The following is a 22,444-nucleotide window of genomic DNA, read 5'->3' as shown; positions in this document are numbered from 1 at the left end:
AGGAGATGGTACAAGAGTAGTTTTCCCAGTTAATGGTGGGGTAGCTGAAGTCGCCCATTATTAGGGTGTTTGGTTGAACCCTAATATTTTCCAGTACAACAAAAAAGAGGAGTGGGGATCCTGGGGCACGGTAAGGGATCTGTAGCAAGCTACAATTTGGATTGCAGTTTTGCCCAGAGTTAGTTGCACTTGGATAACCTCGGATGCATTGTGGTGAGCAACTAGCCTGGAGGTGTGGATATCCTTAATGAATATGGACACACCTCCGCCTTTGGTGTTTCGGTCCAGGTTGCATGACCAAAAAGTGTGGTATGAGTTATAGCCTGGTAGTGCAGAGGTGATTTCTGGAGCCTTGAACCAGGTCTCAGTCACTGCACAGATATCGATGTTCTCCATGTTAAGGAGTGCCTCGCATGAGTGCATTTTGAGATTTAGACTTCTAGCATTGAGTAGCATTACCCTCCGTTTTTGCTTGCATGTTCCTGTTATTGTGGTGAATTTGTTATTTGAACCTTGCCTAAAACAGGCACTATAGGGGCAGCAATAGCCTTAGCCAGTATATGGAATCCCAGGGGTGACAGGTGCAGGCCATCTGTGGCAAAGCATTGTGGTCTGTCGACCATGTCATCCCAAGCAGACAGATACTGGATCCCCTTAGAATGACACCAGAAGCTTAGCCAATTGTTGGAGTCAATCATTTTGTCCTTGTACTGCGGTATCATTCTGGGCGATGACAAAATGCTACTCAGGGCTAGGGTCATACCTGTCTGGGCTACAAGATCGGACAGCTCTTCCAGGTCTCTTTTCATGTAGTCCAGGGAGGTACATCTCAGGTCATTCATACCAACATGGACAATGACAGAGTCATATTTGTACTTGTTATGGAGTGACCTGAGTGCTTGGGTTATGTGGCAGATCCTGGCACCCGACAGCCAGCTGACAGTAACCTTCTCCTTGTTTAGCCTGATGAGTGGGACGTCAGTGTGCCTGCCTATATAGTCACCTATGACTAGTGTGTTAGGTACGTTGTTTTGCCTTATTGGCTGTGGCTGAGGTGCACGCTGAGTCTGTGAGCTGTGTCATTTGGGTTGTGTTGGGGGATGGAGGTTGCTTGCGTTTCTGCTTTGGAGGTCTCTGTTGCTTAGACAGATTATTATTGAGAGCCTTCGTGAATGTTTGTGTGTTACTATGTGTGGATTTTGGTGGTGTAGATTTAGTGAAACTATGTGATGAGTGTGGTGTGGTGCAAATGTTTACCTTCTCCTCATGACTGTCATGTTTAGTCTTGGTTGGAGAGAGTTTTACCTCCAGTTTGGCTAGATAAATGCATCTCTCACAGGTTGTAGTGTTGGGTGGTAGGAGGAGAGGGTTGTTTATGTACATGAGGCAATTTCTACATTGCCTCAAGATGCCCAGATTCATCAGATAGACAGGAGAGAACACTGGGAGCTGACCCATGGACATGCCTGAGTAAAAAAATATTTCCCTCTAGATAAGTGAGGAAAGTGAGCACAAGAGCTGTTTTTCTCTAAGCAAGTGAGAAAAGTAAGTACAAAACTGTTTTCCTCTAGGTAATGAGGAAGATTGAGTGCTATAGTAATTAGTAGCTTATTTAGTACTTACAAGTTTTGAACAAGTACTGAGCATGAATAAGCAAATTTAAGTGCTAAAACTAAGAATCTGTATCTGCACTAGATGGGTTGCAAGACAGAAACAAGTGCAAATGCAGGCTTTCAAATCAGAAAGTTGAGAGAGATGGAAGAGATTGCCCAAACGGCCAGTAACTAAAATTTCTGGGCCAGAACCACTCCTTATGTGGTAGACAGGTTACCTAGTGCTTACCACTCCCACTGATAAGCTAGAAGGCTTCCTTCCAACACAGAAAGGCTTGGGGGGCTCAGAAGCTTACATACAGTCCTGGATACAGCAAATCTGTATCTGGAACACTAGTTACAGGAAAGGTAGGAAACTGTTGGCAAACCATGTTTCTGCTGAGGTGAAGTTTTGTTGAGTTATGGTTTGTAGATCATTCACATTAGGGGTGGCACATATAATAGTGGTGTCATCTGCATATTGTACTACTTTGGCAGAGAGTGAAGATGTTGCTATCTGGTTTGTGAATAGGGAGAACTGTAGAGGACCAAGAATGGATCCTTGAGGGACACCAATGGAGACTGGTAAGAGAGGACAATTGGTTTTGCCATAGCACTGCTTGTTGTCGACCTGATAGGTAGTTACTAAACCATGATATAGTGGAAGAGTGGATGTTAAGGGTAGCCAATATTTCCAGAAGCCTGCTATGGTTAACCATATTGAAGGCTTTAGATAAGTCTAGAAATACGGCGGACATGAATAGTCCCTTGTTTCTGTAGTGATTGACTAAGTTGGTAAAGGATAGTAGTGCAGTGGTGGTGCTGTGGGAGGGTCTAAAGCCATGCTGAGAATGGGACAGCAGGTTATTTGTTTAGAGATGTTGCATTAGTTGAGAGTGAACTATTCTCTCCAATATTTTTGATAAAGGTGAGAGAATTGCTATTGGCCGGTAGTTGGTCAGCTCTCAGGATTATCCTCCCTTGTGGAGTGGTATTATGTGTGATACTTTCCACAAAGTGGGTACAGTGGATTCTGTTATGGACCTATTTATGAGGATGGATATGGGGTAGGCTATGGCATCAGCTGTTGTCTGAAGGAAGTCAGTAGGGAGTTTGTCTGCAGCTAGTGTGGTTGGCTTAAGTTTTTTCAGGAGTTAGGTAATAGTCTTAGTGGACACAGGGTGTAGGGAAAAGTTAGGGGAGTTGATTAGTTCTATGGTGTGGGAGGAGGTGGGATTTGATATGGGGCTGCTGGTGCTATTTTGGGTATTGGCTAGAGTTTGAATTGTTTCAGTAAACGATCGACTGAAATGTGTTGGGATGTTGTCGTGGTTGTTTGGCAGTTCGGGGGTAGGGGTGGTCGCTTTTCCAGGGTACAATAAACTACTTATTGTGACCCAGAATTTCTGAGGGTTATTAGCAAATTTGTCTTGCCTGGTTTTATAGTAATTGGCTTTGTCTAGCTTAATGTGTTTTCTGGCTTTGTTGCGTACTTCTAGGTATTGTTGTTTCAGGGAAGAGGTTTTGTGTTTATGAAACTGAATCCAGGCTTTGTCCCTAGTTTTCATTATTGTCTTTGTCTCTTTTGTTAGCCAGGGGGCATAATTAGTTTTAACTCTAATGCTTCTGGGTGGTGCATGTTCATTTAGGGCTTTGAGAAAGGCGGTGTTAAAGTATTGCACAGCTTTGTCTAGAGGAAGGTGACTAAGGGGAGTCCAGTTAATGAACTTTAGAGCATTAAGTAGGTTATTAGCTATGAAGTTATTTTTGTTCCGTATTGTTTTTAGTGTGGGGGAAGTGGTATGGTGCGATCTATTCCTGATCAGGTAGGTTATTTGGTGGTCACTTAGACTGTCTGGGAGACAGCCTGCTTGTTGTATGAAACTGGGGTTTGATACCAGTATCCAGTCTAAGATGGACTGTCGTTGGGATGTCCTATCAATTCTTGTTGGGTGAGAAATAATTTGGGTAAAGCCATGTAGGTTGATATGGGAGGAGGGGTTGTAACTAGAACATTCAGCCCAGTCTATATTCAAGTCTCCGAGTAGTATGGATTCCTGTGAGAGGGAGGCAGACATCCAGAATAGCAGGTTTTCCAGTGTAGCGATGTTATAGCCTGATGGAATGTAGCCACCTGCAATAATTATATCTTTTCTGGAATTTAGTTTTAGTTTAGCAAATATTACTTCAATATCTTGTTTCATGTGTGTTACATTCAAATTGTTCCATAGTGAGATGATTTTGGAAGACTATGGCTGCTCCTCCACCTTTTTTTCCTATTCTATCATTACGTAGGATATTATATCCAGGTAGAGTGATCTCATTGCTGTGGTGTTGTGGCTTAAGCCAAGTTTCTGTCAACATTGCTATCTCTGGTTTGTATAAGGCCAAAAGGGCATGTATGTCTGGCATTTTGTTGAGTATACTTCTTGAATTTAAGTTTAACAGTAGGAGAGAAGATGTAGGCCTTTTGAATACAGCTTCTGTGTGATCTACGTTTGTTATGCGTGATGAGTTGGGACCTGGATTAGGGTGTATATCTCCACAGAAGGTGAGATTCTGGAGAAGGTGGAGGCAGAGTCTATTAACTTTGTGTAGTATTCTTGTTATTTTCTGGAAAGAGTGGGGGTTAGTTTTATAAGCAGGTTTGTTATAAGAGTACAAAGGAGGTTGTGAGGAGGAGAGATCTGATGGTGATATAGGGAAGTGTATTAGTTTGATGGAAGTGGTTGTGGAATCTGTTTGCCACTGAGTTGTGCTTCTCATATAAAGCTCAGTGTGCTAAGAGGTTAGGCTGGAGAGCAGAAGTAGAGAGATGGAGGTTAGTAGGTATATTGCAAGTTTTGGAGGTTGGGTATGCTGTGGGGGTTGCATGGTTATAGTTTATGTAAAGAGGGGTATAAGTGGGTGTAGAGAGTATAGGAAGGTAGGAGTAGTATATATAGCAGTTGTGGTAGAGAGAAGGTAAAGGGTGGACTGATTGGGGTGTGGTGAGTTGTATATGGAAGATGGCGGGACTAGTAATTTGTGGTGGGTGTGGCCAGTAACTAAGTGTAATTGTTATGGGGGTGGGTGGGAATGGGGGTAGGGTAGAGGAGCAGAGTGAGCATAGTGAACAGAGAGGGGCAGCACAGTCTAAGGAATCAGCAGCAGTAGTCAAGGAAAGCAATCAGTGGGAATAGTAGGGGAATGCAATAGAAGAGAGATCTAAGCTATAGTGTTTACTGGGTTACTGTTACAGTAATGGTCAGCTTGAGTTTTTTTAGCACAAATCTATGGGAGGGATATTAAGAGACCAAGCTAGGAGTTAGGCTACAGAGGTGGGTATAGAGAAACTGGTAGGGAAAGGAGTGGTAGAGACTGGAGAATCTAGTTGAGAGCTGTGTGAGTGAAGGAAGGGTGATTCAAGCTATGGCTAGAGAGCAGTGGAGGTTTGAGGGTCAGCTATTAATGAAGATGGGTGAGCAAGGAAAGAGGTAGCCAAGAGGAAGAAGGGTGGCTGTAGTAGTGCTATTTAAAGGCTGAGGTATGAGGGTTAGAGGGAAGGAGATGGGTTTTAATGGCCAGGGAGAATCCAGGTAAGGGGGGGACACAGTGATATTGTTGACGCTGACCAGGAGTAATACTTTAACAACACTCACAGAAGTCAAAAACAGGACAGGATAACTTATGCTTGTTATATCACATATGTTGTTCAGGGACTACACTTTTGCTGGAGATGATGTCTTCTGGTGAAGCAGCACACCAAAAGGGTGTGTGAGACCTTCAGCTTTTGCAGGTTTATTAGAAGCCTGACTTAAGAGGCAGGGACGTTGTTCAGTGACTACACTTTTGCTGGAGATGATATCTTCTGGTGAAGCAGAACACCTAAAGGGTGTGTGAGACCTTTAGCTTTTGCAGGTTTATTAGAAGCCTGATTTGAAAGGCAGGGACGTTGTTCAGGGACTGCACTTTTGCTGGAGGTGATGTCTTCTGGTGAAGCAGCACACCTAAAGGGCGTGTGAGACCTTCAGCTTTTCCAGGTTTATTAGAAGCCTGATTTAAGAGGCAGGGACCTGGACAGCGTGCAACACCACCATGTTGGGAGGACAGATTAGAGATGATGCAGAAGCCTAAGTGTCGGGATGAGCTAAATGACTAAAAAAAAAAATAATGATAAAGGAGACGAAATCATGAACAAATCTACTTTTACCCACCAGATATAATACTTTAGGTGTGTCAGGTTGGGGTTTTCTGTTAGGGAAGGTCTGCTAACTAGCTATAGTGGTAGGAGATGACGTTTGGAGATAAGTGGACCACTCATATTCAGGTTAAGCAAAGATTTGGTTTAAATAGTTCCTTAAAGTTGTAACTTGAAGGGATTTTAAGCACCCAGCTAACACTGGATTTTTAATGAATTATTGGGGTAGGGTAGTAACAACCACATTTACTTAATTGTTAATGGAAACTAGCAGTAGCTTTGTGATGACAAAATAATAAGTTAGCAGGGCATTTAGAGGACTGAGACGTTAAGAAGTAAGTGGACAGCATAAGGTACAGTTTGGTCAATGATAGGGGAGACATTAGATGATAAACACTTGGAGATAACAATACTAGTTACCTGGGTATGCTACAAAAGTTAAGAAATTTAAAATGCTACTTCAAAGTGTTTGCAAAAATTATTTTATTTACCAACCAGGCTGTAAAGGATGTTACCACAGTCAGAACCTGCATGCTGAAGATGCTATACAGGCACATCTGGGACATGGAAGCATATTTTATGGTCCTTGCAGAGGTTGTACCATACAAACTGGAGTTACAGCCACTGACTGGAGAACTATATGGCAAGAAAGTGAAGCTGAACAATACTTGCAAGGATGGTAAAGGTGCACGGCAAAGAACACCAGACTGTACCTACACACACACACAGCCCCATAAATCAATACATTTCTTTATTCAAATGATAATTAAAACTGTAACCTAGTTTCGGCAAAAGCCTTCTTCAGTATGGTAACCCAAAAATTAAAACTTCCAACAATTATTTATCATTTCCTGAAACTGACATCACAACCCATTTCTTATTTAAGGGTATTACCAAGATTAAAAAAACATTCCATTAATACTCATTTATACCGGGAGAAAATAATGCTCCTAATTTTACAATTTAAAAAAAAATTTACAATTCAAAAATGTTCTTTATCACTAAGCATTTGTTTCCACCCTAATGTAATAATAATAATGCTGGAAAAATGTCTAGGTTTTCTTAAAACATTCATATCTGAACTTAAGTGACATTCAATGTCAGCACAAATCTAATGCATCCTAGTGCTCAATTTTTGTTTTTTTGGGTGTTGATAAAATCATGCTTAATAGTCTTAATAAATAGTGAGTCAGTGTGGGATGCTCTGAGATGTCCATACTGAAATATCATGAACTGAATTTGTGTTTACTGTTTTGACATTGTTCTATGCATTTCGTGTGTTTATGTTTTGTAAGCAGTTTAAAAGTGTCTCGTTTCTAACAGTATGCATCATCAATAACTGAATACAAGCACCACCAAATATGAAATCATACATATGTAATAATTAAAATCATTGTTTTAGATATTACTTATAAATCAGATATCAAATTAGTGAGCAGACACACTGTTTTAAACAACTTTATTAATCACATTAATTTGCAACATGTATTCACCCACATTAGTTATGAAAACTGAAATATCTCAGTACTATTCCCATTGCTGTACATACGCATTACACATACAAGCTCATTCATAACTCTGAACTTTACTCGTATGTATTAAGACATACTCTTACACTTTTCAGTTCCTACTGACCAGCTTACTTTAATCATCTATTTGAGCATTATTTTGTATGCAATTTTTCCAAATGCATAACTTATTTTTTATGAAAATCACTAACATTAAACTTAAAAACCTTACTGTGCCAGGCATTTCTACATCTAAACTCTATTACTCAGCATTATTTCCTTGGTTACTATAATCTGTTCCACAAATATGTTTTGCAGAGAGTCCTTAAATCCCATTAACTCCACAAATTTCTAGAAAATAGGTTCCCAATTTCCTCTGTCCTTGCCCACCTGTCACCAGTTTTATTACTTATTTCATTTTTCTGACTGAGAATGTTCAAGCTAAGAACCAATATAAGGCTGGACTACATTCATATATTTTTATGTACTAAATACAACATGTAAAGTAAGAGTACTTATAAAGGTTCTTCCATCAGAAGTAATCTCTCTCCCATATGTAATACATCACTATATTTAGAATTTACTTCTTGGATGCAAACCTATTACACAGGTTAAAATATCGACTTCAGAAGCTCCAGGCATAGCATTAAGAAGTCTAAGCTAAATGTGAACCTCATCATGGCAGAATAAAGTCCACCATGATAGTCTACTATTCACAAAATGAACAACCAAAAATGACTCACTTTTGCTGTACTGATCAACATGACATATTCCCACATATCCACTCTGGCAGCCAAATGCAGTCAGACGCCGGCAGGAGTTTGGAATGTTGAGCACATTTAGAGAAAGAACACTGTAAGAGAAGTGTGATGAGCACCATGAAACTCTACAGTGGAAAAGGCATGGAAAATGGCAACTAGTACAGTTAGTAATACAAAGATTGATATATTTCAATTTAATATGAACACCAATTGATCTGAATTTTTGTGTGATTAATTTAAATTTTATTTTAACAATTTATATTTGATCCCTTCCTTTCCAGTCACTTAACTGGTGCCTGTCACTAATCAGAAAGTACAGCTGTCTACGCGTACCATAAATGTAGATGCTCAAGTGTATTCACAGTTGCAGTCATCACCTGTGGGCTGTTCCCTGGTGTGGTAGCCCTCGGCCGGCCCAAATACCAAAGTCAATGTTTTTCTGTGTCGGCTGCTGTCGTTTGCTGCCTGACATCAGGTCGTCAGTGCTATAAAGGAAGGTAGCTGACACCATTGCATCAGTTTATCTTGCCCTAACCAGTCAGAGGCCCAAGTAAATATGGTAAAGTGGTCCTGGTGGCTAAAAGTCACCATTAGAAACTTGTGTCTCCCTAAAAAAAGAAGGTATAAGGGGAAGGAGGGTGGGAAACCAAGACTGCAACAGTGAATACACTCGAACATCTACATTTATGGTAAGTGTACACAACTATATTATGTTCTTCGTGTTTCACTGTTGCAGTCATCACCTGTGGGAGCATTCCCAAAGCTGAAGAGAGGGGTCGTAGGATTAGTAAGAGATCTAGGAATGGGTCAGCATGCCCTGCAGAATTGCAGAAGCAAATCCTGCCCTAGCCTTAGAAAAATAGAGGTAGGTAGTAATGCTCGGTAAAGGTATGGACAGAAGTCCAGGTGGAAGCTTTCAGGATGTCCCTGGTGGGAGATCCTCTGAGGAATGCTGTGGAAGTGGAGGCTGCCCTAGTGGAATGGGTTCGAATAGACTTAGGCGGGGGTTCCCAAGCAATCTGTAGCAGAAATAGAAACAGTGTGATATCCATTTGGAAATGGGCTTCCCCTCTGCCCCTGGGGCAAAGCTGACAAGTAGTTGGTCTATTTTCCTGAAGGGTTTAGTACAGTCCAGACAGTATCTGAACTGTCAATGCACATCTAGTGAGTGCAGAATTCTTTCCCTCTTGTTTTGAGGGTTAGGAAACAAGGTGGGTAGATGTATGGCCTGGATGAGAGTTACATTAGGTACCACCTTGGGCAGAAAGGAAAGATTAGTCCTCAGGGAGACCCTGTCTGCATGAAAGATGACTAAGGGCTCAATAGTCATCAGTGCCTGAAGTTCTGAAACTCTTCTGGCTGAGGTGATAGCTAGGAGAAAAGCAGTCTTCCAAGAGAGGTATCTTAGTTCTGCTGAATCAGCAGGTTCGTAGGGTGGTATAGTTAGTTTTTCAAAAACATAATTCAGGTCCCAGGCTGCAGTGGGTGGCCTTCTGGTCTGATATTAGAAGCCCCTCTGAGGAATTGCTTAATCAAAGGATGGGAGAAGAGGGGCTGTTCTGTATCAAAATAAGCTGAAATGGCTGAGGAGTGGATATTAATAGATGAGAAGGAGAGTTCACTATTAAGTAGCTCTGCTAGGTAGTCCAGAATAAGAGGGATGGAAGGTTGTGAGGTATTACCCCTCTGGACTGGCTCCAGGAGCAGAATCTTTTCCATTTTCCTGCGTAAGATTTTCTGCTGCTGGACCTTCTGGCCTCTGTGATAATGTCTAGGACCTGTTTGCTTAACAAGGGCCCTTTGTTTGCCTTTAGAGTATTAGCCATGCTGATAGTTTGAGAGTCTGCAAGTCTGGGTGCACAGCACTGGCCCCCCCCCCTACGAGTTAACAGGTCTGAGATCAGGGGAAGCTGCCTGCGAGGTTGTAAGGTCAGGCTGCGCAGTAAAGGGTACCATGTTGTCTGGGCCAATTTGGAGCAATGAGGATGGCCTTTGTTCTCTCCTCCCTTATTTTGATCAGTACCTTGGGAATAAGAAGCAGAGGGGGGGAATGCATACAGAAAGAAGATGCTCCAGGGGAAGGTCAAGGCATCCACCTTCCACGCTAGGTGGTGGTTGGGTCCCTCCCTGTTTGTTGATGAACCACATTACTGTGGTGTTATCTGTTTTGATAAGGAGAACCCCTGGCTTGAGATAGGGTTTGTAAGATGTCACAGCCTTTTGTACTGCCATCACTTCCTTCTGGCTGATGTGTAAAGGAAGGTGCTGAGCATTCCAAACACCTTGGGTGCACCTGCCTTCTAGGTGGGCGCCCCAAGCTATGTCTGAGGCATCGGTGGGGCAGAGGGTGAAGGAAAGACCCTTGTTCTGGGCGCAAGCCCCTGCCCACCAGAGAAACTCGGCCCTTATACAGGGGATCAGAGGCTGAGAGTGCTGACACCAAAGGTTCTTTAGGTACCACTGAAGTTTTCTCATGTGAAGCCTGGTCAGAGGAATTGGAAGGATGCAAGATGCCATGTACCCAAAGGCTTGCATGAACTTCCTTGCAGTGAGGTGACTTCTGGAAGCCAGCTGGGTAAAACAGAGAGGCAGGAAGCTCTGCTTTTCTGGGAATAGGAAGGCCATTTGGGATGCTGTGTCCAGCAGTGCTCCCTAGAAAATGATCATCCTGGAGGGTATTTGCCTTGAATTCTTCTCGTTGATGGTGTACCCCCTAAGGAGGTTAGGACGATTTTGACAAAGAGGAGGTCCTTGAAGAGCTTTTCTCTGCAATCTGCCTGAATGAGGCAGTTGTCTAGATAAGGGTACATTTGTATATTTTTCTGTTTGCAAAAGGCTATGGCCGGGACTAAGCATTTGGTGAATACCCTGGGAGCAGTAGATAAGTCAAAGGGTAGCACAGAGAAATTAAAGTGTTGTGAGCCTGCTCTGAAGCGAAGGAATTTCCTGCAGGATTCCCTTATGGGGATGTGGAGGTAGGCATCTTTCTAGGGTAACTAACCAAGCAATTTTTTGTCAACATAGGCAGCAGCTGCTGCAAGGTTAGCATTTTGACTTTGGGGACCACCAGGAAGGTGTTCAGAATGGATAGATCCAGGATGGGGCGCCAAGTGCCCTCTTTTTCTGGGAACAAGGAATAGTCTGGAATAAAAGCCTTTGCCTGTTTCCTCTGAGGGGACAGGTTTTACTGCCCCTTGGTATATGAGAGTTTAGACTTGTTTCGTTGCCTCTGCCCACTGATTTGAAGGTAGGTCTGGGTACCCTCCTGGAATTGGGAGTTCATTGAAGGAGAATTTGTATCCCTTAAAAATGATCTTTAAGACCCATTGGTCCTTTGTTATTGAAAGCCAATTTTCTTTGCAGAGGGACAGCCTTCCTCCTAGTTTTTGGTGAGTAAAAAGAGGGCAGAGGGGGAACAGAGAGTCATTGAGAGTTTTTGCCATACAGTGATGGCTTAGAACTCCCTACCTTTGGAGGGGACGTGGTCCACTGTTTGCTTCTCTGCTGTCTTTGGGATAGGTCTCTGCAGGGCTTACCTTGCCCCTGTCTGCTAGGTGCAGGAAAGGACCAGTGTTTTGAGGGAAAATTCCTGCTGAACCCAGGAGGTTGTACCTGAAAGAAATATTTTACTGTTTGCATAGATTTTGCTTCGTCTTCCATCTTTTTAAGCACCTCTTCTGCTTTTACTCCAAACAAGCGGTCCTTATCCAAGGGTGCATCAAGTAATTTAGATTTGACATGATCAGGGAGAGGTTGTTCCTAATGACAGATTCTGACATTGCCGCCCTGCTTGAGGCTTCTAGGGCATCAAATCCACAGTGAAATGAATGTTTAGCCACTGGACAAGTAGAGTGCAGTAAATCTGCTACCTCTTTCGAATTGGCACATTCAGGAAAGGTTAAAATCTTTTGTTTTAATAGTTCCAAAGTGTGTTGTTGATATTGTAACATGTGGAACTGACAGTTGAGTGCTCTGATAGCTAGTTGCAGAGTTCTATACCTTTTTACCCCATCTGTCCAGACCTCTGGAGTCCTTGTCAGAAGGAATATGATTCTTTGCAGAAGTAGCCTTAGCTCCTTTTGGTCCCTGTGTAATGACCTCCAGGTCTGGAGCAGAATTTCTGTACAGGTATTTGTGAGAATCTGGTACTTTGTAATACCAGTCAGGTTTTCTGGGAGCAGGTGGGAGGGTGTCAGGAGTTAAACTGGATTCATGGAAGACATCATCAACCACCTCTAAGATTGGAGGGATGGCCAAGGGTCTGTGGTGGGGCAGGTTTAGATACTCTCTCAGTCTTTTCCTAGACTGAGGGAAGTCCTGGGATTCCCACTGGAAATGTTCCCTGAGAAAGTGAAGGGTTTCCCCAAAGGAAAGATCGGCCGGTGGGGAGGCAGAAGGAATGGATTCCTCTGCATCTGAATGCTCATAAGCAGTCAGAGGTTGTTGTTACTCTTCAAAATCTGAATAATCAGACTCCTCATAATCCTGTTCTGTCAGTATTTCAGGAGAAATGTCTCTTTTCCTTTTAGAAAGTGTGCCCCGACTACCCCTGATATGGGTGATAAGATCCTCTGCCATTTTAAGCATTTGAGCTTGGGGTGTTTGGAGTGAGAGTAAAATGGTGGCTAGAGGTAGTTTCCTAGGAGTGGCCTTGCCTCTAGGCCTAAGAGTATCCATCAGTCTGAGAGAAATGGTAGTCAGATGAGAAGACGTAGTTTTTTGCCTAGATTTGGTAGTGTGAAAAACCTCCTCGGAAGCCTGTGACTGCATTGCGACTCTGGACCCAACCAAAGGCTCGGAAGACAAAGAAGATTACTGCAGCATACCAGACTCTGAAAGGGGCTCAATAGAGGCCTGTAAAAGCGCCTCAATGAATTCTGGAGAACTGATGACTTGCTTAGTGGTAGAGTCATCGGAAGGCTTAGGCTTGTGTGGTCTGTTTCTATCTTTAGCCTTACATTTTTTTCAGAATGTCTACGGATTGTTGGCTGACAGACGCTATTCTGGAATGTGAAGATGGAAGACGAAAATACCTACAATAAGAGCTCTACGACGAATGGTTCTTGCGTTAAAGAGGGCACAGAACCGGCAACGGGGAATGTCGTGGTCTGGGCCTAAACAAGTCATGCAGTATGAATGGAAGGCTCGGTGTGGTATTTGCTTTCGACAGGTGAAACCATTAACTTTTTCGGACATTGGTTAGTGCAAGAAAATAGGATCCCCAATGGGGTACTTAGCTTTAGATGTTTTCAGCTGTAGTTCAAACTCTGGTAGCGACCGACCGGCACACTTGCGAATTGCTTCTGCTACGGGCTCCACGGCAAGAAAGACTGATGTAATGGCATCGGGTGCCTTTCTTTATAGCACTGACCACCTGACATCAGGCAGCAAGCGACAGCAGCAGACGCAGAAAAACAATGGCTCTGATATGCCGGCTGGCCAAGGGCTACCATAGCAGGGATAACCCACAGGTGATGACTGCAGCAGTGAAACACGAAGAACATCTATGCATCGTGACATTAAAGTTAAGTGTTTCCTTTCTTGTATATATAAGAGTATGACTGATGCATGCAGTGATATCTGTGGGCTATGCTGTGTGGTGCATGGTCTGCTGTCACTGTTCATCTGACATTCTGTCGCATTTTAAACATTTTATTTAGAATTGTTATTCAAATTATTCTTTCTAAAAATTATGCCTGAGTGCTCACTAACTCCTGTTCAATGATGTTGTAAGGCATCATATAAGAAATAAGCATAATTGTTTTGCGCAATATACTCTATCGACTTGTTTTGCCCCAAGTATGCATGTACTGAACTGTCCCTCCAGTGGTATAATTAGCGAAAACTGTTAATTCAGTATTTAACATGAGTCCATACCTTGCATTTGAATGAAAACATATACTGTCTTTTTTATATTATGCAATGCTTTCTGTGTTTATGTTGTCTGTTCAGGTACTGCATATCAGATTATTTTACTGTGTCAAACACAATAATTTGTGACTTGAGAAACAAAAAAAAAATCACCTTTTATACAGTGTTGAGGTTGAAGTGGCAGCAGTGTTTACTTACATGCCAAGACACTCATTTAACTCTGTATTTTCTGACGTTGACCTAGGGAATGTGGGCCATAAAAGTCATGTCTGCACATACCAGACCTCAGAACTGAGCGCCCCAGTTGGACCCCAGTCCCTGGAAACTGTGCAAGTCCAATGCCATCCAGTAAAGGGGAAGAAGAGGGAAAGGAGTTGGGGAAGGAATACGGCAGCTTGGAAGACAAGGACATCTATGGTTATGGAAAGATTTTACACAACTATTCTATGTCCTTCTATTCTCATATTGCAGTATTTTCAACACCTGGGTGAGTGCCAAAGCGGACTGGGAAGAAGAAGGTGGTGGCTTGAAAATATTTCCTATAAATCCATGCAGGATTCCCCTGGCAAATCCAGCCCTGCATTTGGAAATAATGTCCAATTTGTAATGCTTGGTAAAGGTGTGAACAGAGGTCCATGTAGCTGCCTCTAAAATTGTGACAGTGTCCAAACCTTTAAAGAAAGCTGCAGATGAAGCCATAGCCCTAGAGGAATGTGCTTTGATTTTGACCCAAAGGATTTCCCATGGTATACATAGCAGAATGAAATTGCTTTGGAAATCCAGGCTGAAATGTTGTGTCTATATTACATCATCGAAGCTTTAGCTAATCGAATAACTAAAGCTCGATCTTGTAATATTGAAAGCTAAAAATTGTCAAACGGCCGATTCAACCAAGGGAAACACTTCGCTTAGCCGAATCAAAAAAACAAAACAAACTTTACATCCGAAATCAAGTGGGGGGCTTCACCCCCCCCCCACCTAAATATACCAACTCCGAGATCGCTCCAAATTGGAAAAAAGGGCATACTCCACATAACGGTCAAGGGAAGTGTTTCCATGGGTTAAATCGGACGTTTGACAATTAACGGTTTCGATATTACAAGTTCGAGCTTTACTTATTTGATTAAGTAAAGCTTCGATCTTGTAATATTGAACCGAAATGTCTGCTTTGTTACAGCTTTCCCCAGGGCTCTGGGGTGAAAGGAGACAAACAACTGGTCTGATTTTCTGATATGTTTGGTGTTGTCCAGACAGAACTTAAGCTGTCTATGCAAATCAAGGGAACGTAAGACTCTCTCACTGTCACTCTGAGGGTGAGCAAAAAAGGTGAGGAGGTGAATAGCTTAGTTTAAAGCTAGTTCATTGACCATCTTGGTTGTGAAGGAAGGGTTGGTCTTAAGGATTACCCTGTCCTTGTGACAAGTGAGGAAAGGCGGAATGGCCATGAGTGCCTGTAACTCTGACACTCTCCTAGCTGAAGTCATGGCAACTAACAGTACTGTCTTCCAAGTGCAGTGCTTCAAGGAGGCTCTAAAAGTTGGTTCTCAGGGAGCCACTGTGAGCATCTCCAAAATGTAATTCAGGTCCTAGGGTGGAGAAATGGGTTTCCTGGGGGCAGGAGCAGCCTTAGGTCAACTGGTGCCCTAGGCAAAAGGGCTCCACACCGCCCCCCACCACACCACCCGGTGCCCCCATCCTAGTCTACCTATACCAAATAAATACTAAAAAAAGCACCCCTACTAGAGCGGTGCCCTAGGCGGCCGCCTAGTTGGCATATGCCTAAGGCCGGCTATGCCTGGGGGACCCGAGTTGCAAAACTCTCTTTAAGAACAGTTTAGCAGGCAATCGAGAAGCTAGTGGGGATCCAGAGGCAGACAAGCTGAAATAGCAGCAAGGTGGGCTTTAATAGAGGAGCATGCCAACCCTGCCTGCAAGAGTTCACACAGGTATGACAGTAACAAAGGTACATCACCCTGGAAAGGGTCCAACTGTAGACACCATAAGAAGAATCTTTTCCATTTAGACATACAATATCTCCTTATATTAGGATTCATGTCCTCCTGCAGGACAGAGAGCAAGTCCTCGTTGTAAAGGTGTCTGTAAGGGATCAGAATTCTTTCCCCCACAAGGTAAGGTTCAGAGATTATAGGTGTGGGTGATCCCTTGTCTTGTGTGAGAAGGTCCACTCTGTAAGGTAACTTGTGGTGATTGCCCCTGGCTAAATCCAGAAGGAGGGAGAACCAGTGCTGTCTTGGCCAAAAGGGAGTCACCAACAAGATTTCTGGCTTGTCATGTTGAATTTTCAGCAGGACTTACCTGCTCAATATCTGAGTTGTTTGGCTTCTACTACATACCTACAATCAACTGCATTACTAGCTGAGTTAAGTACAACTTTTGGGGTTAAAGATTGTACTGCATTTTATTTTTCTATTTAATTGTTTCATTGAATATTGTGGTCTGTCTCTCTCTGTAGTTATTTATTTTTCTATTTAATTGTTTCACAGAATACTGTGGTCTCTCTCCCTCTCTGCAGTTAGTTTCCCGCCCTCCCTACCTGTTCTTGTTCTGGTATTAATCTTAGTGGCTTTGGAATTGCCTGCCCCTCCTGTAAATTTGTGTTTGAACACTCCTCTTGAGTCTATCTCATTTGCTCACTCAACCAAGTACAGAGAGATTATATTTTGACTTCAGACACTCCTACCAATCCCATCTGTTCAGCTCTATCCCAGCACTATTCCAGTCTAGTGTCACTAGCTCATTCTACCTAATACAGAGAGAACATCTGTGAAGAGCAAGCCACTTAGGTCCTTAATTTTGAATCATCTTCTGTTTCTCCTTTCTCCCTTTCCACTTTACAAAAAACATTTTTCTAAGCTTATTTCCTGCTTTTCCTGTAACTAGTCTAGTCCAGATACAGATTTGCTGTAACCAGGACTGTTTGTAAGCTTCAGAACCCCCAAAGACTTTCTGCGTTGGAGGGAAGCCTTCTAGCTTATCAGTGGGAGTGGCAAGCACTAGGTAGCCTACCTACCACAAGAGTGGTTTCTGGCCCAGAAATTGTAGTTTATTGGCCGTTTGGGCAGTTTTTCCATCTCTTTCAACTTTCTGGTTTAAAAGCTAGCATTTGCACTTGTTTCCCAACTTTCCTGTAACTAGTCTAGTCCAGATACAGATTTGCTGTATCCAGGACTGTTTGTATGCTTTTGAGCCCCCCCAAGCTTTTCTATGTTGGAGGGAAGCATTCTAGTTTATCAGTGGGAGTGGTAAGCACTAGGTAGCCTATCTACCACAAGATCCAGGTACATATTCTTAGTTTTAGCACCTGAATTTGCTTATTTGTACTCAGCACTTGTACAGGACTTATTAGCACTAAATAAGCTACAAATTACTTACAGCACTCAACCTTCCTCTCTACCTAGAGGAAACCAGTTTTTGTACTTACTTTCCTCACTTGCTTAGAGAAAAACAGTTCTTATACTCACTTTCCTCACTTGTCTAGAGAAAAGTAGTTTTTTATTCAGGCATGTCCAAGGGACAGCTCCCAGTGTTCTGTCTTGTCTATCTGATGAATATGGACATCTTGGAGCAATGTAGCAATTGCCTCATGTACACAGACAAACCTCTCCTCCTACCACCCAACAACACAACCTGTGAGAGATGCACTTATCGAGCCAAACTGGAGGTAAAGATCTCTCCAACTAAGACTGAACTTGACAGTCAAGAGTAGAAGGTAAACACTTGCACCACACCACAGTCATCACATAGTCCCACTAAATGTACACCACCAAAATCCACACATAGAAATTCGCGGAGGCTCTCAATAATAATCTGCTCAAGCAACAGAGATCTCCAAAGCAGAAACGCAAGCAAACTCCACTCCCCAACACAACCCAAATGAGACACAGCCCACAGATTCAGTGTGCCAATAAACCACAGCCAATAAGCCAAAACAATGTACCCAACACACTAGTCACAGGTGACTCTATAGTCAGGCACACTGATGTCCCACTCACCAGGATAAACAAGGAGAAGGTTACTGTCAGCTGCCTGTTGAGTGCCAGGATCCACCACATAACCCACACACTCAGGTCACTCCACAACAAGTACAAATATGACTCTCTCATTGTCCATGTTGGTGGGAATGACCAGAGACATACTTCCCTGGACTACATGAAAAGAGACATGAAAGACTCTCCGATCTTGTAGTCCAGGCAGGTGTGACCCTAGCCCTGAGTAGCATCCTGCCATCGCCCAGAATGATACTGCAGTACAAGGACAAAATGATTGACTTTAACAATTGGCTAAGCTTCTGGTGTCATTCTAAGAAGATCCAGTATCTGTCTGCTTGGGACGGCATGGTCGACAGACCACGATGCTTTGCCAGAGATGGCCTGCACCTGTCGCCCCTGGGATTCCGGATACTAGCTAAGGGTCTTCCTGCCCCTATAGTGCCTTTTTTAGGCAAGGTTCAAATGACAAATTCACCACCATAACAGGAACAGGTAAGCAAAAACTGAGGGTAATGCTACTCAATGCTAGAAGTCTAAATCTCAAAATACACTCAATCGAGGCACTCCTTAAAATGGAGAACATAGATATCTGTGCAGTGACTGAGACCTGGTTCATGGCTCTGGAGAGCACCTCTGCATTACCAGGCTATAACTCATACCACACTTTTTGGCCATGTAATCTGGACCAGAACACCAAAGGTGGGAGGTGTGTCCATATTCATTAAAGATATCCACACCTCCAGGCTAGTTGTGCAGCATAATGCATCCGAGGTTATCCAAGTGCAACTAACTCTGGGCAAAACTGCAATCCAAATTGTAGCTTGCTACAAATCCCCCACCATGCCCCAGGATTCCCACTCCTCTTTTATTGATATACTGGAAAATATTAGGGTTCAACCAAACACCCTAATAATGGGCGATTTCAACTACCCCACCATTAACTGGGAAAACTACCCATGTACCAACTCCTTCTCTCAACACTTTCTGGAATTCATAAATTCCAATACCATGGATCAACTTATCCACACCCCCACCAGGGGCAACAATATCCTAGACCTAGTCATTACCAACATGAGTGACCTCGATGGTCAGATCCGAAGCTAATAACCCTAGATATCTGCATCCTTCCCCCACCCACCATTAAGGAAACCATAGTAAAATAATCTCCAAAGTCAACGTCATGCTTAAGACAGAAGTGGCGAATGTCATGACACCCATGCAGATGGACAATACAGTTATAACTGCTGAATCCTACACAAATGCACTCTATAAGCACTTACATGAGTGCATGGATCGTGTTATCCCAAACAGAACCAAGATGCTATCCTCCAAAAAACAAAGTCAATCTGATGGTCCCCTTCCATAAACAAACTCTACAACAGAAGGAAGAAACTGCTGCAAAAGAGAGTAAAATCCCATGAGTGGAGGAGCTCCCTCGTCAGCCTCAGTAAGAAGCTGAGATCCCTTATAAAATCCTCCAAAGCTAGCTGCCAAAACAAAATCGCCACTGATTCTAAGGACAACCACAAAGCATTATATAGCTATGTCAAGAATCCCAATGGCAACACCCAGATCTGCTCTGAGTTACAGCACAATGGCACGAAAATTTAAGAACCAACTGATATTGCAAACATCCTCTCAGATAGGTTCAGTGCTAACTTTACCTCCCTCTCACCCCCTAAAGGGCCCATATCTATACAGGAATAATGCAGAGTCCTTGTAATCACATCTATGCAGGTAAAAGCTGCACTCTCTAAAACCAAAAACACAGCATCCATGGGACTGGACAACATCCCAGGCTTTGTTTTACACGAACTTCAGAACAAACTGGCTGATCCCCCCTAAGCACCATGTTCAATCATAGTCTCACGTCAGGCTTTGTGCCAACTGAATGGTGCACAACAACAGTTATCCCACTCCACAAAGGGGGAGCCACCACTGATCCTGGGAACTATCGCCCTATTAGCCTGATGAGCCTGGTCTGCAAGGCCACAGGACGTATCATCATGGAACTCAAACAAAGATATTGGTAACCTCCAAACTCTGGATCCCACCCAGTTCGGGTTTGTGAAAGGCAGATCATGCCTTCGGTACCTGGTCGACTTCTTTGAGGCAGTCACCAAAGCCGTAGACGAGAGTAAGGTGGTTCACACAGCCTATCTTGACCTCGCCAAGGCTTTCGACACCATCCCCAACATTCAGGAATTATAGCTAAACTCACTAAACTAGGTATAAATCACTACGTCACAAGATGAGTTGCCAACTGTCTCAGTGACAGAACTCACACTGTAAAAGTTGCAGTCTCCAAATCTAACTTCAAACCAATGACAAGTGGAGTACCAGAGGGTTCAGTCCTGGGACCTCTCCTGTTTGGTATCTACTTCTCTGAAGTGCAGGCTAACACAGAAGGCCTCTGGCTAATGAAGTTCGCAGATGACTGCAAACTAGGAGCCATAGTCGAGTCCCCAAATTATGTGGACATCCTACAGAAGGGCCTCACTAAGACAGATGCCTGCCTGCTGTCAGAGGCATGGCCTCAAGCTCAGTGCTAAAAAGTGCATTGTCATGCCCTTTGGTAAAAACTCTGTACCCATGAACTACCACATAAGCGGCAGTCTACTGAATGCTGAATGTGTGATAAGAGACCTTGGGACCCAGGTGGACTGTAGTCTCTCCTTTGATAATCACATCACCACAGTAGTCAGGAAATCCTTCTATGTGGCACACCTTATCACAAAAGGGTTCTCATCCAGGAAAAAAAAAGAGGTCATTGTTCCCCTCTACTCAGCACTCATTAGACCCATTATAGAGTACAACGGCCCTTTTGGAATGTACCTCACAAAACATCTGCAGCAGCTGGAAAGGCCTCAGAAGTACCTTGCAAAGAGGATTACTGGCCTCAAACAGATGCCCTAATGCCCTATACCGACTGTCTCAAGAAACTCCAGCTTTACTCTGTAGCATATTGCCTATTCCGAGGAGATCTCTGCCCAACATATAAAGCTATGTTAAACCCAGAGCGGTTTGACATGCTACACCTAAAGAAATCCCAATCCCTCCGAGCTACATGCTCTAGAAACCTAAACCTTGTCACCACAATAAACAGGACATGCTGGAGGGATAGATTCCTGTCCCAGAGACTTCTAAGGAGAGATTGCTTCCAATTGAGCACCTGCTCCTTCTTGGTCCTGCACAGCAATTTTTTCCTTTTGTTCTGCAGTTTATTTATTGCAGATGTCCACCAGACAGGTTTGCTCTTCCTTGCGGAGGATGATTTTGTCCTGTCAGGTATTCCTGATTCCATGCATTTATATATATTCTCGTATAATGCTTTCTTGTAGAGTTGGACATTGCTGGCAGTTTCAACAGAGGGGGAGAGTACTGTGAAGCTGTTTGTACAATCCGTCAGGAGGCTGTAATCAGCTTTGAAGAAGCTGAGGAAAAATCAAGGGGAAGAGGGCCTGCAGAGTGAGCATTCGAAAAGTGGGCATCTGCAGAAAGAGGTTGAGATGGGAATGATCTAATACTGGTCTCCAGGGACCATCTTTTCTTGGGACCAGAAAAAGTCCGAGTAGAAACCTTTTCCCCGTTCTGGCATAGGGACCGGCTGAATTGTTCCCTGTGCAATAAGATTGTCTATAACTGGTTGAAAAATTGAGTTATTTAGGGGGCTGTGGAATGCCTCTCAAGGAAGGAGTTCTGATCCAAGTCATAAAATAACGAGTTTGTATGATGGACAAGACCCACCTGTCAGTGGTGACATTTTCCCATGCATGGAGGCAATGAGAGAGCCTTAGGGACAGGGGGATGGAGTTGACGGGTTGGTTTGATGATGGCAGGTAGTCACAAACTACCTGCCCTGTCTTGAAATTGAAGCTTCTGTGTTGGAGTCTGTGCAAGCCTGGAAGAGGTGGCTTGTTTCCTGGCAGTCTTCCTGCTCCTAGAAGGAGGAGGGGGCACAGAGTGCTTCCTGATGAATTGGGTCTTTGAGGGGTAATTTCTGTGGAATTTGGGAACAGGAGACACAACCAAGTGTTTGCAGTTCTGTAACCCCTTCTCTTTTTGTTAGAGTTTTAAATAATTCTGCCACCTTTGACCCAAACAGGGCAGAGTTATCTAGGTGTGCATCTAAGAGTGTTGCCTTGATATCATCAGGAAGCAGCTGTAACCTAAGCCAGGAATATCTCCTGAGCACAGAAGCAGATGTAGCAGATCTGGCAGAGGCTTCTGCTGCATCATAACTGCACTTAATGGAGTGCATTGTGATCTGTGAAGAAAAAGGCATAAGGCTGGATAGCTAAGCTTTGGCTGGAGACTCGAATTTCACTGAGTTTTGTGGCCTGTCCTAAAAGGGCTAAGGCATACTTGGACCTGTGGGTTTGATAACTTACTGCCCTGAATGCCAGGGTAGAAGTATAGACATTTTTTCCCAAGGTGTTCCATGGCATTACTGTCTTTGTCTGTGGGGAGGAGAGTGGAGGATGGAAGGAGCTTGGAGGCTTTATCTGCTGACACAGAGACA

General features: G+C 43.4%; 1 protein-coding gene across 1 annotated transcript in view; it reads right to left on the bottom strand.

Moving 5' to 3' along the window:
• KPTN (kaptin, actin binding protein) overlaps positions 1-22,444 on the bottom strand; it is a 1,335,927-nt gene that overhangs the window by 554,052 nt on the left and 759,431 nt on the right. The window contains exon 5 of the mRNA XM_044079008.1: positions 8,024-8,133. Coding sequence (XP_043934943.1) covers positions 8,024-8,133 — 110 coding nt within the window. The remainder of the gene's footprint in view (positions 1-8,023; positions 8,134-22,444) is intronic.

This window comes from Protopterus annectens, chromosome 1.part0 (assembly GCF_019279795.1).
Source record: "Protopterus annectens isolate FY-2018-M chromosome 1.part0, PAN1.0, whole genome shotgun sequence".
Taxonomy (NCBI): Eukaryota; Metazoa; Chordata; order Ceratodontiformes; family Protopteridae; genus Protopterus; species Protopterus annectens.
This window is presented reverse-complemented; position numbering and strand designations above follow the sequence as displayed.